General features: G+C 44.7%; 1 protein-coding gene across 1 annotated transcript in view; it reads left to right on the top strand.

Annotated features, from left to right (window-relative positions):
• EFHD1 (EF-hand domain family member D1) overlaps positions 1–20,832 on the top strand; it is a 36,897-nt gene extending 16,065 nt beyond the window's left edge. Inside the window, exons 2-4 of the mRNA XM_019739825.3 lie at positions 5,687–5,834; positions 12,263–12,397; positions 19,545–20,832. Coding sequence (XP_019595384.3) covers positions 5,687–5,834; positions 12,263–12,397; positions 19,545–19,679 — 418 coding nt within the window. The 3' untranslated portion in view covers positions 19,680–20,832. The remainder of the gene's footprint in view (positions 1–5,686; positions 5,835–12,262; positions 12,398–19,544) is intronic.
• Positions 20,833–22,263: the final 1,431 nt, after the last annotated feature.

Consider the following 22,263-nt stretch of genomic DNA (forward strand, 5'->3'; position numbering starts at 1 on the left):
ACAGAACGATGACACGGGAACCTGGGAGGTTTTTCCTGCCTTTCTTGCAAAGGCAGGCCCTGAAGGAAGGGACCGTGGACAAACCCTCAGACGGTCTGAATTATAAATCCTAGCTCCACGGGGAGGGGAGAGGATGCCACTAATGTGCCACTTTGTAGTCCTGCCAGGACTTCCATAGATGGTACTTGGCTGGTGCTTCCAGCAGGAACAAAGGAAAGCAGCCTTTACTGCGTCCCTGGGTGTGAAGGCAGTGGCGGCTCATGACCCCTTTCTTCCCTGCCCTTCATGACCTTGCAGATGCCCCCCCACTGTCATTATTCCTGTGCCAAGCTGGTGGCTCCTGGTAGGACACCAACGGGGTGTGCTCTAGCTGTAGCTTTGGTCTTTTCCTCTACTGGGATTTGCCCACTGGGGAGGTGGGCTTCTGCTTCCAGGCAGAAAACATGGTCAAACCAAATTTTCCTGCCCATTTAAAGAACATGGAATTCCTTTAACCTGTTGCCTAGACTTTGCCGAGGTTCTTTTTGACATATTTGTCCTTTTTCTTAGGCCTGGAGAATGTTTCAGGCTTGAGGGTCTAAACGAAAGGTTTTTTACACCTTCTGGTCTCCTCTCAATCAGAACCCAAGAAAAGAAACACACGGATAGTGGCTCCAAGCCTCTCCCCGCAAATGGCCTCCTATCCACAGCCCCTTTGTGCTGGGGAGGCTGTGCTAGTTCAAGATTGGGTGACAGAAACCCTGGTTCCCCCCACCCACAGGACAAATTCCTGCCTTGTTCCCTGACCTTTTCTTATCTCCCCCTTGTCCCAGTTTATATCCTCTTCCTGGGCCCTCCCCTCTCTTTTCACCTCAGCTTCGCAGCTGCTCCTTTCCTGCCTTCACTTTTCTGCCCTTCTTTTCTGCATTTAGACCTTAATACTCTTTGCTTCTGCCCCGAATAATTGACATCTTGAATGCACCGCCCTTCATTGCTTCAGTTTTCTCTTTAGCAAACTTTGTTGGAATGTCCACTGTGTGCTGAGCAGTGGGCAGAGGACATTTCATTCAAAATCTCAGCACAGGGGCAGCTGTCGTGGTCGTTTAACTGGCTGCCCTTCTAACATGGAGGTATTTCCCAAAGTGTTCTCCTTGGCACACTAGCTTGCCAAGATATGCCTCCTCCCATGGAAATTCCCTGAAAACAGGACTGTGTGGTCACATGAGTCTGTGTGTTGTTTCCCTCTGGTAAGGGTTGGACACATGACCATATGGAAGGCTCTGGAAAGTTCCATACTAAAGAAGCCTGTTTACTCTGACTAGGATTCCCTGTAATGGAGATCGTCCCTCTGGCCTGTTTGTAAGAGCTCTCCTTACCTCACGTCTCCTTCTTGTCAACTGTTTTTTTATTTTGTTGTTTTTTTTTAAACTTTTTTTTATGTGTTTAAGTGTGTTTTTCCAGGACCCATCAGCTCCAAGTCAAGTAGTTGTTTCAATCTAGTTGTGGAGGGCGCAGCTCACAGTGGCCCATGTGGGGATTGAACCGGCAACCTTTTTGTGAAGAGCTCAGCACTGTAACCAACTGAGCTAACCGGCCACACCTCTTGTCAACTGTTTTTGCCAGAAAGTTCTTCCTTGTGTTGGCTAAAGCTGTCTCTGTCCTGTCCACGTACAGAGCCCAGTTCTGGCAGTCCTTGGGGAAGGTTCCTGGGAAGTTTAAATGCGTAATCTGAAGGCAGTGTTCTGCTTTCCGGGGCTAAATACTCCACGTTTCTTCTACTCTCATCCTTATGTGAGGTTTTAAAGTCCATTCACCTTCCTGGGTGCCTCCCACTGACCAGGCCTGTGTTGCCCGATGTGTGGTGTCAGCACGGACTGGAGCAGACTATTATGGGAAGGCTCTGGAAAGTTCCATACTAAAGTTCCATATTAAGGGGTGGAGAGAACTGTGGCCCCTTCGTTCAGTATTTGGAACTTTTTGTTCTTGTCATCATGATTTCACCCCATGGGTTTTTGGCAGCCCCCAAACTCACTGTGGTATCGCAAATCTCCAAATGTCATCATACATGCAGTTGAACTCTTTCCCTTAGAACCAGCACTTGAGAAACTGGTTTGGAGGTCTCAGTTTCAGGACTGTTTTGAATGTGGGAAGTAAATACAACACAAATTTTACTATTTTAAACCATTTTTAAGTGCACAGTTCAGTGGCATTGTGTACATTCACATTGCTGTACAACCATCACCACCATCCATCTCCATAACTGTTTTCATCTTATAAAACTGAAACTCTGTTAACAATAGCAAATAATAATTCCGCTTTTCCCTCCTCTCCCTAACACCATTCTACTCTCTGTCTCCTAGAATTTGACTACTCTAGGTACCTCATATAATTGGAATCACACAGTATTTATTTGTCCATGTTGTAGCATGTGTCAGAATTTCCTTCCTTTTCGGGGCTGGATAATATTCCACTGTATGTACAGAACACATTTTGTTTATCCATTTATCTGTCGATGGACCCTTGGGCAGTGTCCATCTTTGGCTATTGTGAATAATGCTGCTATGAACGTGGGTGTACCAATATCAGTTCGAGTCCTGGCTTTCAATTCTTTTGGGTGGATGCCCCGGCGTGGAGTTGCTGGGTAATATGATGATTCTGTGTTTAGGACCTTGCGTTCTTCCTCGCTCTGCTTTATTCCTGGACATCACCAGCTTGCTGACAGATGGGCCTAGATTCTGCCCCAACTTTGTCACCAGCAGATGATAGTCAGCACCCTTCCTCAGTGGCCCTGCGACTCACCGCCAATCCATCTAATTGTATGAGTATCTACATCTGTGTTTCTTTCCCCCACAAGCCTAACAGCGGGCCTTGCTGACTCGGGCAGAGATAACAGGTCAGCCATCGTTTTCTGTTGGAACAACTTGACACCGTGTTTCAAAAGCTAATGAACATATGCCCCAGTAATTCCACTCTGGGATATACACCCAAGGGAAATGGAAACGTGTCCACACAAAAACTTGTACATGAGTGTTCATGGTAGCATTATTCATAACAACCAAAAGTGGACACAACTCAAATGTCCATCAACTGATGAACGGATAAACAAAATATGGTCTATTTATACAATAGAATATTATTGACAATAATAGAAAGGCATCACGTGCTGTTGATACAGGCTGCAACATGCGTAAACCTTGGAAACGTTATGCTAAAGAAAGAAGGTCACATATTGTATGATTTCTTTGATATCAAGTGTCTAGAATAGGCAAATCCACAGATACAGAAAGCAAATTAGTGGGTGGGGCTGGGGTGAGGGAGAGGGAAATGAGCAATGACTGCTACTGGGAGCGGATTTCTTTTGGGGGTGATGATATGTTCTGGAATTAAATAGTGATGATGGCTGCCCAACCTTGTGACTATGCTAAAAGGCACCGAACTATGCAATTTAAAAGAATGAATTTTATGGTATGTAAATTGTATATCAAGAAATGCTATTTTTAAAATAATAGTGCTGTTATTTTAAAAAGAAGTAAAAACCAAGTAAATGGGGGCTATTCCTGAATTATTTTTGGTGAATCCATTGCAATCATTGCTTCCTTTTTGAAGTGATCACAAACCATTCTTTGATAATACTAGGTCCTGGGCTGGTCCAGCTGTGATTTACATACTCTGCCCACCCCCTGGTAACCGAGAAGCACTTTGCTCATTTCCACACCTGCGACATCTGTGTCTTCCTTCAGGCTCCTCAGAGCTCACCAATAGACATCCAGGGGTCTCGTCCGCATTCTTTTCCACCTTGCAATGTGATTCTTCCAGGCAAGGAGGCAGTGCCCAGTGGGAGCACAGAGCTGCTTGAGCTAGAAAATGCCATGTGGAGGGAAGTGGCATCAGCAGAGTCCCAGAGGAGGACAGACAATGGGTGCTATTGGAGATCAGAGGAGGGAGGGGGCAGCTCCTTGAGCTCGGGGGTACAGAAAGGCCACCAAAGAGAGTGAGGGGTGAGTGGGTGATGTGTTCTGGGTGGGAGGAATGGCATGCGTTGGCCCCTGCCACCGGAACAGAGCGTGTGGGGAGTGCGGGCCTCATCTCTAGCCTGACCACGTGGGCCTTAAAATACCACTGGCCCACAGAGTTAGATTTCTGGTTGTCTACAGGCTGCATTTCTCGGTGGGTGGTGGTGTGGTTCCCAACAATGGTGAGTTTTTGTTGTTAGGTCAGGAGGAAGGGGGTGGGCTATAGAGAGTGAAGAAACCAGATTTGTTTGCTTATGTGTGCAATTTTTTTAAATGGTAAAATAGACATGAAAGTTACCATCGTAACCATTAAGCATACATTCACACTCTTGTATGACCATCACCACCATCCATCTTCAGAACCTTTTTTCATCCCAAACTGAAACTCTAGCCCATTGAACAGTGACTCCCCACCCCCCGTCCCCCAATTCCCGGTAACCACTGTTCTACTTTCTGGCTCTATGAATTCTAGATACCTCATGTGAGTGGGATTACGCAGTATTTGTGCCTTTGTGTTTGGCTTATTTCAACCCTAGAGTAATGTTGTCGTGTTCATCCATGTTGTAACATGTATCACAAGTCCATTCCTTTTTACCACAAATAATATTCTATTGTCTCAAGATGACATATCCCATTGTATAAGTATACCACATTTTGTTTCTCTAGTCATCATCAATGGACACTTGGGTTGTTTCCACCCTTTGGTTATTATGAACGGATTTGTTTTTTAAAACAAGGTTTTCATACCTGAGCAACAAGGGATGTCTGGATAGTAGAAAATAAGATGGATTTGAAGGAAGGAGACCAGGGAGTCAGTGAGAAAACCCTGTAACAGTCCAAGTGTGTAGAGAAGAGGGTGGAGGGGTGGGGTGGGGTGGAGTAGTCAGGAGAAAGCAGAGGACAAAAGGCTGAAAAAGGTCCTCCTGGGCTGACCCAAGCCCAGGGAGTAAGGGGTAGGCCGGGATCCCCCACTGTGATGAGGATGAGTTTGTTTCCAGGCAGGGGCCTGAAGGGACAGCCAGCAGAGGTGCTGGCTCTGTGGTTGAACTCAGCCAAGCGGGCAGAGCCGGGACTCCTCTCAGCTGTCACTCACACAGATGTGACCAATTAGACCTGGAGACTAGATGAGTGAGCCAGAGGACAGAGCATAAAACAGGAATGGAATGCGGGGGGCCAGGCTGATTCATAGCCTCGTGCAAGGGCAGGAAGCATGAGCCCAGAAGGATGAGAGGAGGGGTTGGTGGAAATGGGGTGGAGAGTCCCAAGGAAAGGGTCCGGAATTGCCGTCACTCCGTGTGAATGGAGTGGGTGTGTGGGCGCGTTCCTGCAGCATCTCCGTTGTCTAGCATGAGGAGGTTCTGTCGATGTTCACTGACCAAAACTGGGGGAAATAAGGGTGAACAGGCATGGTTTTCATCCTCAAGAAACTATCACTTAGTTAATGAGATAAGACATGAAAACAAACACGTGGTACAAGACCCACTTGGAATCCTACCATCAGGGCCTGAAGGTGTTTTGAGGAGAGGAGGGTCCGTTCCGATGCAGTGACTCAGGAGGGTGCTGCAAAGCAGGAGGTATTTGAGTGGTTTCTCAATACATGAGGCTGAAAGAATCACACATTTGGGAGAGTAACAAGTGTCCTTTCGTTCTGGCCATGGCCGTTGCTCATCAGTGCCCTGCCTTTGACCCCACAGATACGATGCCGGACGGGATGGTTTTATCGACCTGATGGAGCTGAAGCTGATGATGGAGAAGCTGGGGGCCCCCCAGACCCACCTGGGCCTGAAGAGCATGATCAAAGAGGTGGACGAGGACTTTGATGGCAAGCTCAGCTTCCGTGAGGTACCTGCATCCTGCCGGCCCTGAGCCCCTGGAGGGGGAGTGCCCCTGCAAGAACCCTCAGATTTACAGTCCCCTGGAGTACAAATGGTTTTGGCCTCTCTAGAGAGCTGTTTGGATATTTAACCTACAGTTCTGCTTTTAAAAATAATTTAAGGAGCTAGTGAGCCTCAGTGCTGGCATGGAGAAATGCGCAGAAAGCAGGCTGAAAGTCAGTGTGGGTAGGATAACCTCATTTGGGTAAAATGGTGGAAGTGTCAAGAAATATGGAAATATTCTTAGTGAATGTTTGTGGATGCAAAGATTTCGTGGTCTTATAATTTTATACTTTTTAATATATAAAAACTTTTAATATTTATAATATGCATTTAAAAACAGTAAAAAAAAAAAGCAAAAAAAAGCAAACAAAGGGTCTTACTCTGTGTCCAGGGACACCACCACTCCCAAACAGTCCGAGAATGGGCTTTTTGGCCTTTGAACCCTGAACTTGCTGGCAAAATTTTGTATGTAGAGATATCTTCCTGGAAGAGTATACGTAGATTCACAGGCGGATCTCCAGTAGGTGAGAACCTTGGTGATAAGGTTCTATTTTGGTGCCATTTCTATTTTGGGGGAAAAGTCTCAAGGCCATTGGGTTTCTTCCATGGTAAGGTTGCATCCCCACAAGGAAGGGAATCCCATGTCTTATGTGTTTGAGTTTTATTGAAAGGCCTCTCGATATGTCAGTGTGGCCTGGTATTAGAATAACTTCGGTGATAACATCTGGGCTAAAGGCTTGGGCATTAGCCAGCTGTTGTAGTCTGTTCTCAGTTGTGTCTCAGCTGGTCCCTCAGGAGCCGGGAGTAGAGACGACTGTCCTTGCTTCCTGGTGTTTAACGTTGGTTATTCTAGAAACGGTGGAGCACTGGCGTCCTGGTTTCTGATGGTGAGACTGGCCAAGTACTGGCCTTCTGTCCTGGCTAGGTAGGGACTTGGAAGCTCTTCCTAGTGTCTCTGTGTCTGACCTGTAGCCATGAGTCCCCTCCCAGCTGTGATGAAACTGATCTTGTCTCTCACTGCCCACAAATCAGCTCCATGTTCTCCCATCTCTCCCTTTCCTGAACTGGCAGATGTGACAATAGAAGCGCACGGAAAACCCGTGTTAGGCGGAACCCTCAGGATAATGTGGTAAAGCCTCTCATTTCAGGTCGAGGAGCTAGAGGGCCAAAAAGGTCAGCACTTTTCTGAAATCAGGCCCCAGCTCAGGGCTGGGTCTGGGTTGCAGCCTCTGTGCCCCGTGGCCTCCCATCGTCACTGCCACGCTCGCCTTTCCAGCTGCCCCTCTGGTTTGGTTCCTTCATATCATTCATGCTGGGCACTGGCTCTTTCCAACCCGGGTGCCCCTGGGGTGTAGAAGGTAAATGTTTTTGCCTTGGTGAAGCTTTGGAGGCAACACTGGGGAAACAGCTTCTGTGGCAAAGTTGTGACGTCTGGGGAACAGAAATCAAGAGGGTTTTGAGGTCTGTGCAAGTCACCAGCTGAGCTAAGACACAATCCCCCCCCATGTTTTACCCAGGGGTCCCCCAAATATGTTCCTGCCTGAGTCTCAGATGCTTGGTTAGCTTTTGCTTTTCCCACAGAGGCTGGGACATCTCAAAGGGTTCCGTTGTGGGGTCTCACCCCACCCACAGAGCTTCAGTGACATTCCCATTCAGTCCTTTATCAGTTCAGAGCCCCATGTGGTCCCATGTCTAGCAGTTGTACCCAGAAATGCAGGTTTCAGAAGGATAGACACGTTTGCCCTTGGTACTCTGGAGCCCAACCTCCTGTTGTAGTATTTTATTCTGCTGGTTTCCACCTGTGTTGTAAGCCACTCGTGGGCCCATGTGCTTATGTATGAAACGAGGCTTATAGTCAGACCTCAGTCTCCACACAGAGCTGTGTGACTTCAGGGTTCAAAGAAGTTATTTCACTTCTAAGCCTCAGATTTTCTGTCTTAATATAGGGGTGTTAGTAGCTTTTCCTCAGGACTGTTGCGAGAACTAAGTTCTTTTTCTGTGCCTGTTTCAGTTAGGACTCTTGGTTATAAGTGACAGAAAGAGAATGCCAATTAATGTAAACAAGAAAAAAACAACTATTGGCTCACATGCCTGGGAGATGAAGTGAAAGTGCTTTAGGCACAAATAATCCAGGGGCTTTCCCTTTCCATGTCTTGCTTTCTTCTGTGCCCACCTCATCTTCTTCCACTAGAGTGTTGCCCCCAGGGCCTGCAAGACGGCTAACAGCAGCTCCACGTTGCAGTGTCCCAGTGTAGAAACCCCAGTGAATAGAGAGCTTCTTTATCCCAGAGTTCATACCAGTCCCAGAGGAAGGCCTCTGATTGGCTCTACTGGGGACACACACCCACCTCCTGGACCAATCATTGAATTCAAGGTACTATGATTGGCTAAGTCCAGGTCATTTGCCACAGGATGCCATAGTGAACAGTGCTACATTCATCACATGGGACAGGGGTTTGCCAGGTAGACAAAATTGCTCACTTCTACCGTTCCTTCCTTACAGCCTGGCACTTAGTAGGTGCTTAGTGAATGTTGTGTTCCCTTTCTTTCTCTTTGCATTAACTCTACCAAGTAAGTCACACCCAAATAAAGCTCTTTGATACAGAAAGTATGTCGCCATTAAGTACTCTTTTGCTGCTTTTCCCCAGCGTACAAGGAAATTGGTCTTTCTCTTAAATCATTTCTTTTCTAATTATGAAAATAATGCACGCACATTAGGGGCATTTTAGAAAATTGGCCTATATGAAGCCATTAAAAATGATGGTGTGATACAGTGTTTCATGACCAGAGAACAAATGTTGACCATGTAAAACTTAGGGACAAAAGCAGATGACCAAACTGTATATAAAGAATGATTGCATTTATGGTTTATGTGTGCATTTATGCATGTGTATAGACACATAGAAAAAGTCGTAAGGATGAACCAAAGTCAGCAGGTGTAGCCCCACAGCTCTGGTGATCTAGAACGGGATTCCAGGAACTCCCCACCTCATTCTCCTTTGCTGGCAGACAGGGAACCCTTAAGATCTCCTCTCTTTCTTGTATTCCTCACTAATGCCATTACATCTGTCTCAAAGCACCATTACTCCAAGGCCAGATATGCAATGGTTCTGCACAAAGGTTGGGTAAGGGGCTTACTGGATACCTCTCAGTACCAGGAACTGGGACCTGCTCTCTCTTCCCACTGACCTCTCCCTCAGGTGCGTCCCTGGCAGCCTTGGCTATGCTGGGTTGTCTACCTGCCTGATCACGGTTGATTGGACCAGGGGTGGACCCCGGCCAGACCAGGTCAATTGGCTCTGCAAGTGGCTGTTTCTGGAAGAATAACTCAGTGTGGCCATTTTCTACCGTGTGGATCAGATACGAGAGCTAGAGAGGGAATGTTGCTTCCACGCCTGAGAGCATGGCCTCTCCCAGTTCCAGTCCTCTTCCTGGCCACTGTATTTTGTCCTTGGTTTTTTGAGACATCCATTCATATGACTACCTCCTTTTTTGCTTATGCCAGTTGTGTTTGTTACTTGCAATCTAAGAGCTCTCACTAATACAGGGGAAGTGTTTGCATCTCCAGCTAGAGCCATGAAATATAAAATTTCCTAAATTGATCAAAGCACTTCTTAGCTTGTATCTGAGATCACTTTAGCTTTGTTAGTTCTCTCTCTGTTTCTTTGTTTTCTGCTTCTCCTTCCCTCCCCCACTCTTTGCTCATAGTCACAGCCAGGACACTTTCCAATTCTCCAAAACATACCAGTCTTTGTGGACTATAAATAGGAAGACAAACAAGGCTGGGCAGTTGGAGAAATTGTCATTCAGGGGTTGGTGATTATAATAAAATTAAATGAGAATACCTGGCATGCTTTGTGAAAGGCTGAACATTTTCAGGTTGAGCTGGATTTTTTTGCCCATTTTTAACTGGCTAGGGTAGGGGGACCCCTAAATTATGACAGGGCGCCTGGTGGTCATCTACTGAGTTGGCAGAATAAGAGTTGAGTATACACAGCCTGGATCCGCTCTGGGGAAAAGACCCATGAGGAATACTTTCAGCCATTCTGTAAACACAGAGGAACATTGTTACCTCCCCTATAGATGTGAGGGACCCCCATCCTCCCCTCCAGGTCACTTGCATTGTTGCTAGGCTGGGGGCGGCGCTCCATCTTTCCTGGGCTGCCTGCCTGGGCCCAGGAAAACAGCTGGTGTGGAGGGGCTACCTGTTTTGTGTTTACCTTACCGAGTAGTGTGTATGTGGTAGTGTTGGGGGGGGGGGCGCTCCTGTAACTGAATGCTTTAAGGATAGCTAGGGTACAGAGAGATGGGTACTTCACTCCTTCCTGTGGCTCACGTTCGCAGCATGAGGTCTTTGCTGCTTCAGTCTCTTCCACGAGTCCCTGACCACAGCCCCCCCCCCCCCCCCCCCATCGCCCCTTGCCCACCAGTCTGCTCTTGGGGGCCTCACCTCCTTCAACGCGCTGTTTCCCAAGCCTTCTTTGGCGTCTGTGTTCTGGCTCTGATGGTCTGCAGCATATCGAGTCTTTGCCGGCCTCTAGCGAGAGAGTTGGAAGCTGCAGGTGGCTGAATGTGCCATGCTGCCCAGTCACGTGGTGGCCTCCGCAAAGCTCCCTGCCCTTCAGCATCTGGCTTCATCCCTTGCTTTGCAGTCGGCAATGCCCACCTTGGAGTCAGGACCCCCCAAGCAAGAATGACAAAGGTTGAGGTGGTGGTGATGGAGGCTGAGACTGTCATTTAATGAAACACACTTCCCTCTAGGAATTAAGAGTCTTGACAATAAAAGAGACCCAAGGTGGAATTTGGAAAACCTGTTGAAGGTGTTTCACCTCTCACTCTACTTTAGATAATATTCTTTTCTCCTGGAGAAGCCATTCTTCAGAGGAGATGGTCATGAAAAAAAACCCCTGAAAACCTGAGAGTTCCTGTAGGCACATACATTTTAAGTAACACCTGAAAACCTGGAGAAGCCTCTTTCTGTGATGACTTAGAATGCATAATTTGTATTCTTTCCAAATGGAAAAATAAATTATAGAAGTTGGGTAGCAGTTATTTGACAAATAAGTTCACAAACATTTTTTAGCAGTAAAAAGCCATAAAATTGACTTGGGGGGGGGAAGGATGGAAAGTGGGGAGACCTACCTTTTCAGTTTGGCCTGTTTATTTTAAAATGTATTCTGCAGAGGCTTTAGTACACATTAGCTTTAAAGATTAACTCATTCAGGTCACATTTTGTATCTGGAGGAAGAAGATGGATTATTCAATAAATGATGTGGGGATTACTAACTAACCATTTGGAGGAAAATAAGGTTAATGATCAACATCACATGATAGATCAGAATAAATTTCAGAGATTAAATATTGACACGTTAAAAAAAGAAGTCATAAAAGCAGTAGAAAAAAAAACGAAACATAGGTGATTGTTTCTATAACCTTGGTGGCGAGGAAGGTTTTTCACAGCAAGGTTATAAAAGGTCTGGAATGCCCAGGTAGACGTTCCCAGAGACTTCACACAGACTTCAACAAGAGCGGCTGGCACCGCGCACTGCAGCCTCCGAGTGCTAAGCTTGAGTCTCAGCCCCAGTTTCCTGCCCAGGGCACCGCAAGAGAGCTGCAAGCGTTGACTCAGTCAATGAGTGGGTAGGACCCATCCCACCAGGAGGAACCCTTGCCTCCTTCAAAAAGATTTTTGAGAGTCAAAAAGCACCATAAGTTATTTTACGTGGTGGTAATGGAGGCTGAGAGTCTCTCACTTAATGAAACATACTTATCCTCGAGGAATTAAGAGTCTTGGCAATAAAAGGGACAGAGCTAAAGTATTTGAAATATATCTATAAAGGTTTCTTAGAAAACATGAAGAATGGTAAGCAATCTAATGCAAAATGGGACAGAAATGCAAAATAGGAATGAGTAAAACTATTGGAAATATTAAGTTATTTAGTTTAAGAAAATAATACATACAGGTCTTTTTCTTTCGTGGCTGTAAACAAGGACATTGCCTTTTTTTTTTTTTTTTTTTTGCTTGTATAGATAATGCTTCTGAAACGATTGTGTAAAGTTTTTTTTAGGAATAGAATCCCAGCAGTGACATTGATAACTGGAAGGGTGGAAGCATTTTGTTATTGGTAAATATTTCCAAAGTGCCCTCCAAAAAGTCTGAATCCATTTACTCTCATCAGCTAGATGTGAAGGCGCCCATTTCCCTACATCCTTGTGAAAGACGGGCAGGTTTTCATTTTTGACAATATGATAAGAGGAAAACATAATGGTCGCACACACTCATTTCCACCCTTTTTTATAGGCTTGGCAATAATGACACTGGCTTGGGCCGAAGGGGATTGTGGTAAATCTCTCGCGATGTTGGCTCTGACTCGAATCAACCTTTCCCCACAGTTCCTGCTCATATTCCGCAAGGCCGCGGCAGGGGAATTACAGCAGGAAAGTGGGCTGATGGCGCTGGCAAAGCTGTCCGAGATTGACGTTGCCCTGGAGGGTGTCAAAGGTGCCAAGGACTTCTTTGAAGCCAAGGTAGGTGGCTCCTTCCTGTGCAGGACAGTCGCCCTCCCTCCACCCTGTCCCACGGGAGCTCCCAGTAAGGAACTATCTCATTCACTCCCTCAGGACAAGCTGAAGATAGATCGTGTGTGATTGCAGGGTAATGAGAGTTTGTCTGCGTGCAATGTGAACATTAAAAGCAAAACAGAAAAACACGCAAATGGTAAATGCATTAGGTCCTAGGTTTAGATTCACATGGGCTTGCTGGTATAATACTTCCAGGTTGACTCTCGATCCAGGCTTTCCTAAAGGGTTCTTCCCTACCCCAAACCACAGTTGAGTTACTTGAACTCAACCTTATGTCTGCATCTTACACACCTGTGTGTAAGCAAGTGAATAATGGGGCCAGAGGAGGGGGCCTTGGTGCCTTACCCCAAATCAGTATTTGCTCCATTGACAATGACTGGGAGTTGGGAAGGAATCTCCAGCACGTGGTCTTGGAGCCCTTCTGGGTACTTCTGTTCATTCATCCAGCCATGAACATTTCTCGGGGGCCACCCCTTGCTGGGTGCTGTCATTTTCATCTCCATTAGAGCACACCTGCAGAAAGAGAGATCAGGAGAGCCCTGCAAATCCCATCGACCACAGCAGTAGACAAGGCTCCCTGGGTTCAGATTCTGCCTCCTCCTGTTACCTGTCTGTGTCTCAGTTTCCTCACCTGTACAATGGGGCCAATAATGGGATTGCTGTGAGGATTCCATGAGTTCACACATACTCGTATATGAGTATATAAAGTGTTGAGCAAGTACCTGGCTCACTGTGAGTAGTCCATACGTGATATTAGCCGGTGGGACTCCCTAGCACTCCAGGCAGGAGCCAGCCTCTTGTGGAGTTTTGGCTTATTCCAGGAGTGCCCAGAGTCAAAGTGTCCCAGCCTGCTTGGGCCCCTAAGCATGACTCTCTTCTCACTTCTCTGTAATGCTGCTTGGGATAGAGTCCACCATCCTCCTGCCAGCATGTAAACTGTGACTTATGGTGGACTCCTAACACCTGAATTCCTACTGCTGTCCGTCATCTGACAGTTTCAGGGGCAGGTGGCCCACTCATTGCGCCTTCATACCAGCATAGTGGGTCTAGTCCCGGAAGTGGTTAGGCCCTTTCTTCAGGACGTCACATTGAGTCAACCCAGCTCCGGCAATGCTGGACACACATTGAGCTCAGGAGATACAACTTTACAAGGGTGTAGTAGACTAAACTTTTGCCTTCCACAGGATGCCCACATGGGCTAGTGAGGAAAGCAAACTCTCAGCTCTGATAGACAGCGAGTAGAGAGGAGGCAAGGGTTCCTCCTGGTGGGATGGGTCCTACCCACTCATTGACTGAGTCAACGCTTGCAGATCTCTTGTGATGCCCTGGGCAGGAAACTGGGGCTGAGACACAAGCTTAGCACTTGGAGGCTGCAGTGCGCAGTGCCAGCCGCTCTTGTTGAAGTCTGTGTGAAGTCTCGGGGAATGTCTACCTGAGCATTCCAGACCTTTTATAATCTGGCTGGGATCCCCTCTCCAGCTTCATCCACCCCTTTTCTTCAAATACTGCCACATTTTTCACAACAGGGCTTCAGTATCTGCTGTTTCCTCTTCCTGGAAGGCCCCACCCAAATGCCTCTTCCTAGAAAACTACTCACTTTTCAAGACCCACATTAAAGAGTTGCCTCCTTGGCTGCTTTCCTGATTTTCCAGCCAAGAAAGTCTAGCCTCTTCTGCATGCCTTGATTATGAGTGGAAGTGGTATTACAATTTATTTGTTCAAGGCATTCTTGGATACTTTTGGTAAGAGTATAAATTGACCCAACGTTTTGGAGAGCTGTTAACATGTCTTTTCTTTCACCTAGGGAATACTGCCTCTGGGATTTTATCCTTCAGAGGCACTCATGCAAATGCACATAGATACATAGACAAGGATTATTGTACAGCACTGTTGGTAATAGAGAAAAATTGAAAACAACTGAAACCTCCTTTACCAGGGAATTGAGTCCATTCTGTCACACCCACACATTTACACACCCTGCAGCTGCATCTATGTGTGGACAGATGTACAAAATGAGTTAAGCAACACAGTATTTTTGAAACCCCATTTTGTAAATATTGAATACAACCTGGATAATTATATACCAAAGTATTAGTAACAGTGCTGTCTGAGGGACTTATTTTTTTATATTTTTGTAATGTTTTATAATTGTGTATGCATTCTTTTTATAACCAGGAGAAAAGATGAAAAGAACAACAATAAAAAATTTTGAACTTGTTATGTTTATATGTCTGCCTCCCCACCCAGACTCAAAGGTAGAGTAGGTGTGTTATCTTTGTAATTACAGTGCCTGGCATATAATGGCCCTCAATAAACATTTGCTTGAATGACAAATGGAGGGAACCATCACTACAATTTGGGAGAGGGCCATAAAGGAGCTGACATTTGCGTCAGATGTTCAGAGATGAATAGGGATTCACCTTGTAATCAAGGAAAGGAAGGGATTCCTGTTGTGGGAACGGCCAAGAGCAAAGGCTCCAAGACACAGAGGATGAGTGTCTGGAGGCTGGCCCTTGTCCACAGTGGATGCAAATGGACAAGGAGTTAGTTCTGGGCTCCCATGGAGGTCAGGCCTTCCCCAGCCTGCTGGCGGCCAGAACTACCTGTAGAATAGCTTTCCAGGCCCCGCCCATATCTACCTGGGATTTCTCCAGGAAATGTGGAGTTGAATGAGATCTGCAGGTGGAGCCAATGCATGATCAGGCTTGGGAAGCACAGCTGCAGGCACTCGGGGCCCTCAGGTGTTTGAGCAGGGACTTGAGGGGATCAGTGGTGGGCACGATGGGGATGGACTTGTGTGGGGAGAGTTTGAACTTGGGATAGATTCTGGGGAAGAACTGTAGGTCCAATGGAGGTACTGACGGTGGGGCTGGGGAGGAGGTGGGTGAATCCTAAACCCCCCGGAATTCTCTATATTTATGACAGTTTAATTGGAGGTGGGAAGTAAAATACCATGTGGCTTGTGGAGCTATGTGCAGAGGGGCCGGTGATATATATATATTTTTTCCAATCAAGACAGGACCTCCCCGGCCCCACAATGGAAATGGTTTGAGGAAAAAAAGTTATAAAAAAGTTATGGGTTTTAGTGTTAAGTCTAAGGTGACTTCAGGCAAAGGGAAGGCATGCCCCTTCATTTGAAGGGCATGACGTTGGTTGCAAATAGTTTCTGTTCCCATCCTGTTGGGCAGAAGTTGGCCACACCTGCCTGCATGGGAGGCTACAAAATGCCTTTTTTCCTGGAGTTCCTTGTGCCCAGCTGTAATTCTACTAGGGAAGATATTGGGGGTCATGGAATAATCTCTTCCACACATGTCCGTTGCTGAACCAATGGGCAAGGGCTGGAATATCATTACCCTGATGGGGCTCTCTCTGCTGGAGCCTGGAGTCAGGGGTCAGTCTCTTCTAAACCCTTGGGCCATGTACCAGGGGAACATCTCATAGCAAAAAAGAATGTAGAAAACGGATGCTTCGCAGACACCCAATCACACAAAACACAGGAGCAATCTTCATAAGACACAAGGTGGAAACCGTGAACTAGAAAAGATTGACCAGTGGTAGGATATAATGGTAACTGGACTGTGGGGAGGGATGTAACCAGAGATATAAGGAAACGCTGGAGAAAAGGCTATTTTGGAGGACAGGAGCCACTTGAAGAAGAGATCAAATCAGATGAGGCCATAACAGAGGGCTGGGATCTGGCAAATGGTCAATGGAGGTTTTTAAGAGACCAGGTTGATTGTGGAGGGCAGATTGCAGTGGGGTAAGAGGTGAGCAGGAGCTGGGGAGGAAGAGCCCTGATGGCTGACTTTTCTGTCTCGCAGGCTGGCAGAGGAAGCCTGGACAAAGTGGGGATGGCAGCTTGGTATCAGGAAAGAACTTTTGTTTTTGTATTTTAGCATGGACATGATAGTGTTGGCGTATTTTTAGGTCACAGGGAAGTGGTCCAGGGAGAAGGCAACATGAAGACAGTGGGGTAATTGATGGGACGAGGACTTGGAGGTCATAGAATCAGGAGAAGAGGTGGATTTTGTAGCGGAGAAGAAGAAGGACCCCAAGTGAAGGAATTGCAAGAGCCCCCAGCTCTCCTCTGACCTGGCTGGGAATGGTGGGCAGGTGGGGCGGTTCACAAACATGTGAGTGTTGATGGGTCAGACCCTCTGCTGCGCGTCTTAGATTCAGGTCTTACCTAATGCTAACACAAACACTCCGGAGGCCGGTGGTGGTGTCCCACTTTGCAGATGAGGAAAATGAGATTTAGACAGTGGTTTGTCAGTAAATGTTTAGCAACTGACTCTCTGAACAAAGTATATATATATATATATATATATATATATATATATATACACATACACACATATATATATATATATATATATATATATATATATATATATATACATACACACACTATCTATATCCATGCCTAAGTTTATTATAAATTTTACTGATATAAAGGATATGTAGCACACAATTTACAAATAATAAAATATGTACTACTCTTATTATCAATTCCATATAACCTGTTGATTCTCAAAGAATGGGTCCTTGACATTTGCTGGGCTCTTATAGCTATACCAGCCTATGGTTGTGACGGACTAAAGAATGTAGTTCCAATGTGAATGTTGGTTGATATTTTCTTTAAGTTGATTTATAAGCAAAAAGGGAAAGGGCAGTGAACTTCATTCATTCCTGAGTGATGTGAGCAACTTCTTTGCTGAATTTGATAATAGTTTTCAAATGTTGGAAGAACACTCTCTCAAAAAAATTTTTGGAGCTATTCATAATGTAAAGGTTACAGACACTATCCATTTTTAAGTTCAATCTGCATTTTTAACATTTTTCCATCACTTTCTTTAAGAAAAGATTGTCTAGACAGTCAATGAAACAATAAAGCAAGCCCTAGTTCAAAGCATTTGTTAGTTTCCATGGCGTACATACTCCTGGCAGGGTCGCTTCAAGCTACCCATGGGCTATTGCAGACGTGGAGTTGGGAAGAGTCACAATAGCATATCGTCGTATAGGATTTCCACCTTGAAGATATAACCTCAAGAGCACAGATAATAGTAAAATGTTATAAAATAATCAAGCAGTGATGACTTTTTAGTACTTGTTACTTTTGCTTTAAATATAATTTATTTAATTGTAAATTAATATAATTCTTAATAATGGCTGTAATTAACAATCAGCTCATAAAGTTAAGAAAAATGATCATTTTACTTAGACATCTTAAAATGTTTGGTGAAGTTTAACACTCATTCATAATAACACATTTAAAAATAAAAATATGCTCCTTCAACATGATAAAAGAATATTTACTTTATAAATATCAAGGCATTCTATAAAGCAGTAATATTAAATAATGTAGCATGGGTACAGGAATAAACCAGTTAGTAGAACAGGATGTAAAATAATAAAAACAGATCTCCATGTGAAATTTAGTATATGAAAAAGAGCATTTTCAAATTGGTGGGCAAATAATGGGCTATTCAATAACAGGTATTAAGACAGCTGGCTATCCACTTACCATGTTTCCCCAAAAATAAGACCAAGTCAGACAATCTGCTCTAATGTGTCTTTTGGATCAAAAATCAATATAAGACCCGGTCTTATTTTACTATAATATAAGACCAGGTCTTATATAATATAATATAATGTAATGTAATATAATATAATATAATATAATATAATATAATATAATATAATATAATATAATATAATACAATACAATACAATATAATATAATATACTATGACATAATATAATGTAATACTGGATCTTATATTAATTTTTGCTCCAAAAGATGCATTAGAGCTGATTTTCTGGCTAGGTCTTACTTTCAGGGAAACACAGTGGGAAAATGAAGTAAAGGACCTCCATTATATTTGCTCACTAAAATAAATTGTAGGTGGCTTCAGAGCTGAATGTGAAAATAAAACCATAAAAGTATTAGAAGAAAATACAGGAAAATGGATTTAGACCTTCTTAAATATGACATAAAACACAAAAGCCAGAAAGGAAATGGCTGAAAAAACCGACTACATCAAAAGTTTAAAATATTTGTATGACTAAGATACCTTGAAGTTAAAAGACAAGCAAAAAACTGGGAGAAAGTAACTGAAAAGTATATGACACTGGATTAATACCTAAATTATGTAAAGTACTGCAAATTAAAGAAAAAAAAACTGAATAGAACATGGGCAAAGGATACAAGTGGGTAATTCACCAAAGAGGAAATAAAAGAAGGTGCCAATTTTTTTGACTATCAGATTGGCAAACAGGAAGAAGATTAATTATAAGCACTGGCAAGACTTTGTTCCATGATGGTGGGGGTGTAAATTGAAGCAGTTGTTTTGAGAGTAATTTAGCAGTCTTTATTAAAATAATGAACACACCTACTGTGTTTGCAAATTTTACCAAATTGATGAGACACGGAGAGAAAAAAAATCAGTTCAAGACTAGAGGATTTTAAGATGAATTTCTCTGCTATGGTATTATTCAAGATAAATTTGGTTTAAAAAAATGGTGCCAACTCTCATTCATACTACTAACAAAAACGTGTAATATTTGGAAGTAAGTTTAGAATGCTCTATTTAGAGAAAACAAAATTTGGCGGGTAACATAAAAACCGTATTGAATAAACACTGAGGCATTCAGGGAAAACTTACATTGTACAGAAATTCCTTTGCCACAGGCAGATTGATGCAATCCCAATCAAAATCCCAGCAGGGGGGTTGTTTTGTTTTCCTGAACTAAACAATATTATTGTGAAATCAAAGATAGCAAGTAGAAGTGGGTGATAGGTGAGGATATTAAACAGTATCCCGAAAAAGAAGTGAAGTGGGAAGACGGCCCAGCAGATAGGAGCGTGTATAACATGGCAGCCTGTAAAGTAATGGCTTCCTGGAGAGCAGAAGGCAAACTTGGGAAGACCACCGGGAAGGAGTATTTGCTGGGGGCCCTGCCCCCCCAGCAGGCCGGGTTCCTAGGTCACATGGCAGGAAACAACTGAGTTCTGTTTGGCGGGTGCTCCATCTCCACGTTTCTCCTCCCCTCTCTCATTCTGTTGGTCTGTGTTCTGCTGTTTCTCCTGCAGGTCCAAGCCTTGGCCGCTGCCAGTAAGTTTGAAGCTGAGCTGAGAGCCGAGCAAGAGGAGCGGAAGCGGGAGGAGGAGAAAAGGAGGCTCCGCAGGGCGGCCTTCCGGGAGCTCAAGGCAGCTTTTAGCACATAGTCGGCTGACCTTGAACTGTGTCCACAGCTGTGCCTCACAGATGCCCCAGGGAGAGCTGGCTGGGCATTCTCACCCTTCCTGACCCCTCACCCCAACCAGCCTCCACACCCACTGCCCAGTGCAAACTCCTTAGCGTCAGAGGGGTGGCAGGGGGCACCTCTAATCCCAGGGTGGGGGCCTCTCGTGAGAGGCCACCTGGAGCATCCTGGGACAGGCCAGCTGCCCCCTTGCCTCTCTCCTGCCCACCTTCTTCTGCCCTTCTCTGTAGCCACAATGTGCCTTTACTTGGCAACCTGTCCCTTTTCCTCATCCCTGTACCCTTCCACATCAAAGAGTGGAAAGTAATTTGTACAGATACTTCTTTCTTTGGTGGTCCTCAGAGGAGCTAGTCCCTGGGGGGCCGTGATGTTAATGTTGCCCGTTTTCTTGGATAATTCTCTGCACCTCTTCCTGTCATGTTCCCTCACCCTTTGTTTCCCATCCAGCTATGCTTTTGTCCTCCTCAGCCTGATTCTACCAGTTGCTTTGGCATCTTCCTCTGTCCTTTGACGATGGTAAGGCTTAAGGCAGACCAGGCTGACCATGCCAGTCCCCTCTCTAACAGGGGGCATGGCATGCCTCTGAGATGACCAAATAATGAAAAGACAAGAACTTCCGTTCTTTTTATCACCTTTCCCTGCCCTCTAGTATTCCCGCTAGATCCACTCTCTTCATCTTTCCTCCATTTGTGTCTCTCCGTTTCAGCCTTTTTCTGTGCTACTTAACTGTAATAATGAAATAATTCAAAGTAATGTTGAGTAGAAGAATTCTTGTTAACTCTGACTCGATGCAAGTTATATTACAAGTAGACCCCTGACATTCCCAAGTGACAAATGTGGAGCCTTTCAAATCCCAGAACTCATAACCCTCCTCATCCCATAGTCAATTTCCAACGTCTGCTCCAAGGAGGTGAAGCTGTTCTTACCCCCAGCACCACTTTTATGTGTTGTGAGTTCTTGGAGTTGCTCACAAATACCAGGGGTTTGTTGTATTTTTAAAAATAATTCCTAATGTCATATTTATTCTCTTTTGTAACTGCTGTCTTTACAATAAAGAAAACACCTGCGTTACTACCTTACAGCTGTTTCTTTTTAAATAAAACTGTGCAAATAGACTTTGCCGTCACCTTGTGGTGCTTCTCGTCTTTGAATTGATGGAGAGAGAAGAGTGTTCTCTGTAGGGGCCACGTCCAGCCCAGCCTCCTGTTGGGACACTGAGTCCCTGAAGCCAAGTTAACTCGAGAGTTGGTTTTCCCTTATGGTGTTCTCAGTGCCCTTTCTTGTCCCATCACTGAGGATTCTTTCAGCTGCAGGGAAAACCTGTACCTTAGTTTCTTTTGCTTCCCAGACCCTTGAAACTCTGATGCTGGCCAATGACCCTTCTTCCCATGTATAATGCCAGGGTATTTGGGGGACCTGGTAAGGACCCCTGTCCTAAGAGAACGCACTTAGTTCCCCAGGGAGGATCGTTTCTGTTTCTGCACAAACCCAAGACCTACAATTCTCAGGCATTTTTCCAGGTCAGATTGTCACCCTCCACAAACCTCTCCACCAGAGGCAATGGACATGAAAAAGGAATGGAGACACTTGCTGTCCCATCTAGCAGTCATGCTTCTTGGTATTTATCCAAATGAGCTGAGAACATTTATCCACACAAAACCCTGCACACGAATGTTTATAGCGGCTTTATTCATAACTGCCCAGACTCGGAAGCAACTAGGATAGTCTTCACTTGGTGAATGGATAAACAAACTGTGGTACATCCACACAATGGAATCTTAATTCAGCAATGAAAAGAAGTATTTTTCAACAATAAAAAATGAACTATCAAGTCACAAAAAGATGGAGGAAATGTAAATATATATGGCTAAGGGAAAGAAGCCAATCTGGGAAGGTTATATACATACTGTGTGATTCCAGCTACATGATATTCTGGAAAAGGCCAAACTATGAGGACAGTAAAAGGATCAGTGGTCGTCAGGGGTTGGGGGTAAGGAGGGGGGATAAATAGGTGATGCACAGAGGATTTTTAGGTAATGAAACTATTACCCTGTAGGATACTGTAATGGTAGATACATTCATCATACAGTTGTCAAAACCCATGGGACACACAACACAAAGAATGGGCCCTAATGTCAACTATGGACATCAGTTAATAAGGTATCAATATGGGCACATCAATTGTAACAAGTGTACCACACACTAATGCAAGATGTTAATAATAAAGGAAATTGGAAGGGGAGGGGGAGAGAAGTTTATGGGAACTGTACTTTCTGTTAAGTTTTTTTATAAACTTAAAATTGCCCTAAAACATAAAGTCTATTAGTAGAAAAAAGAAGGAAGAAATGGAGACAACAGTGTAATTACCTCAAACATCCATTTGCCTCTCTGCACAATTAGGCCCATGCGAGAGCCAAAAACTTGATTGCAATGATAGAAAATGTAACACAAAGGACTTAAGACAACAAAGGACAAATATTGGACCATGTAACTACAAAAACCAGGGACAGGACTTCTTTGCCCCATCTTTGCACAAAGTCCTGCAG

The sequence above is a fragment of the Rhinolophus sinicus genome, chromosome 17 (genome assembly GCF_057876585.1).
Source record: "Rhinolophus sinicus isolate RSI-liver-muscle chromosome 17, RSI-T2T, whole genome shotgun sequence".
Taxonomy (NCBI): domain Eukaryota; kingdom Metazoa; phylum Chordata; class Mammalia; order Chiroptera; family Rhinolophidae; genus Rhinolophus; species Rhinolophus sinicus.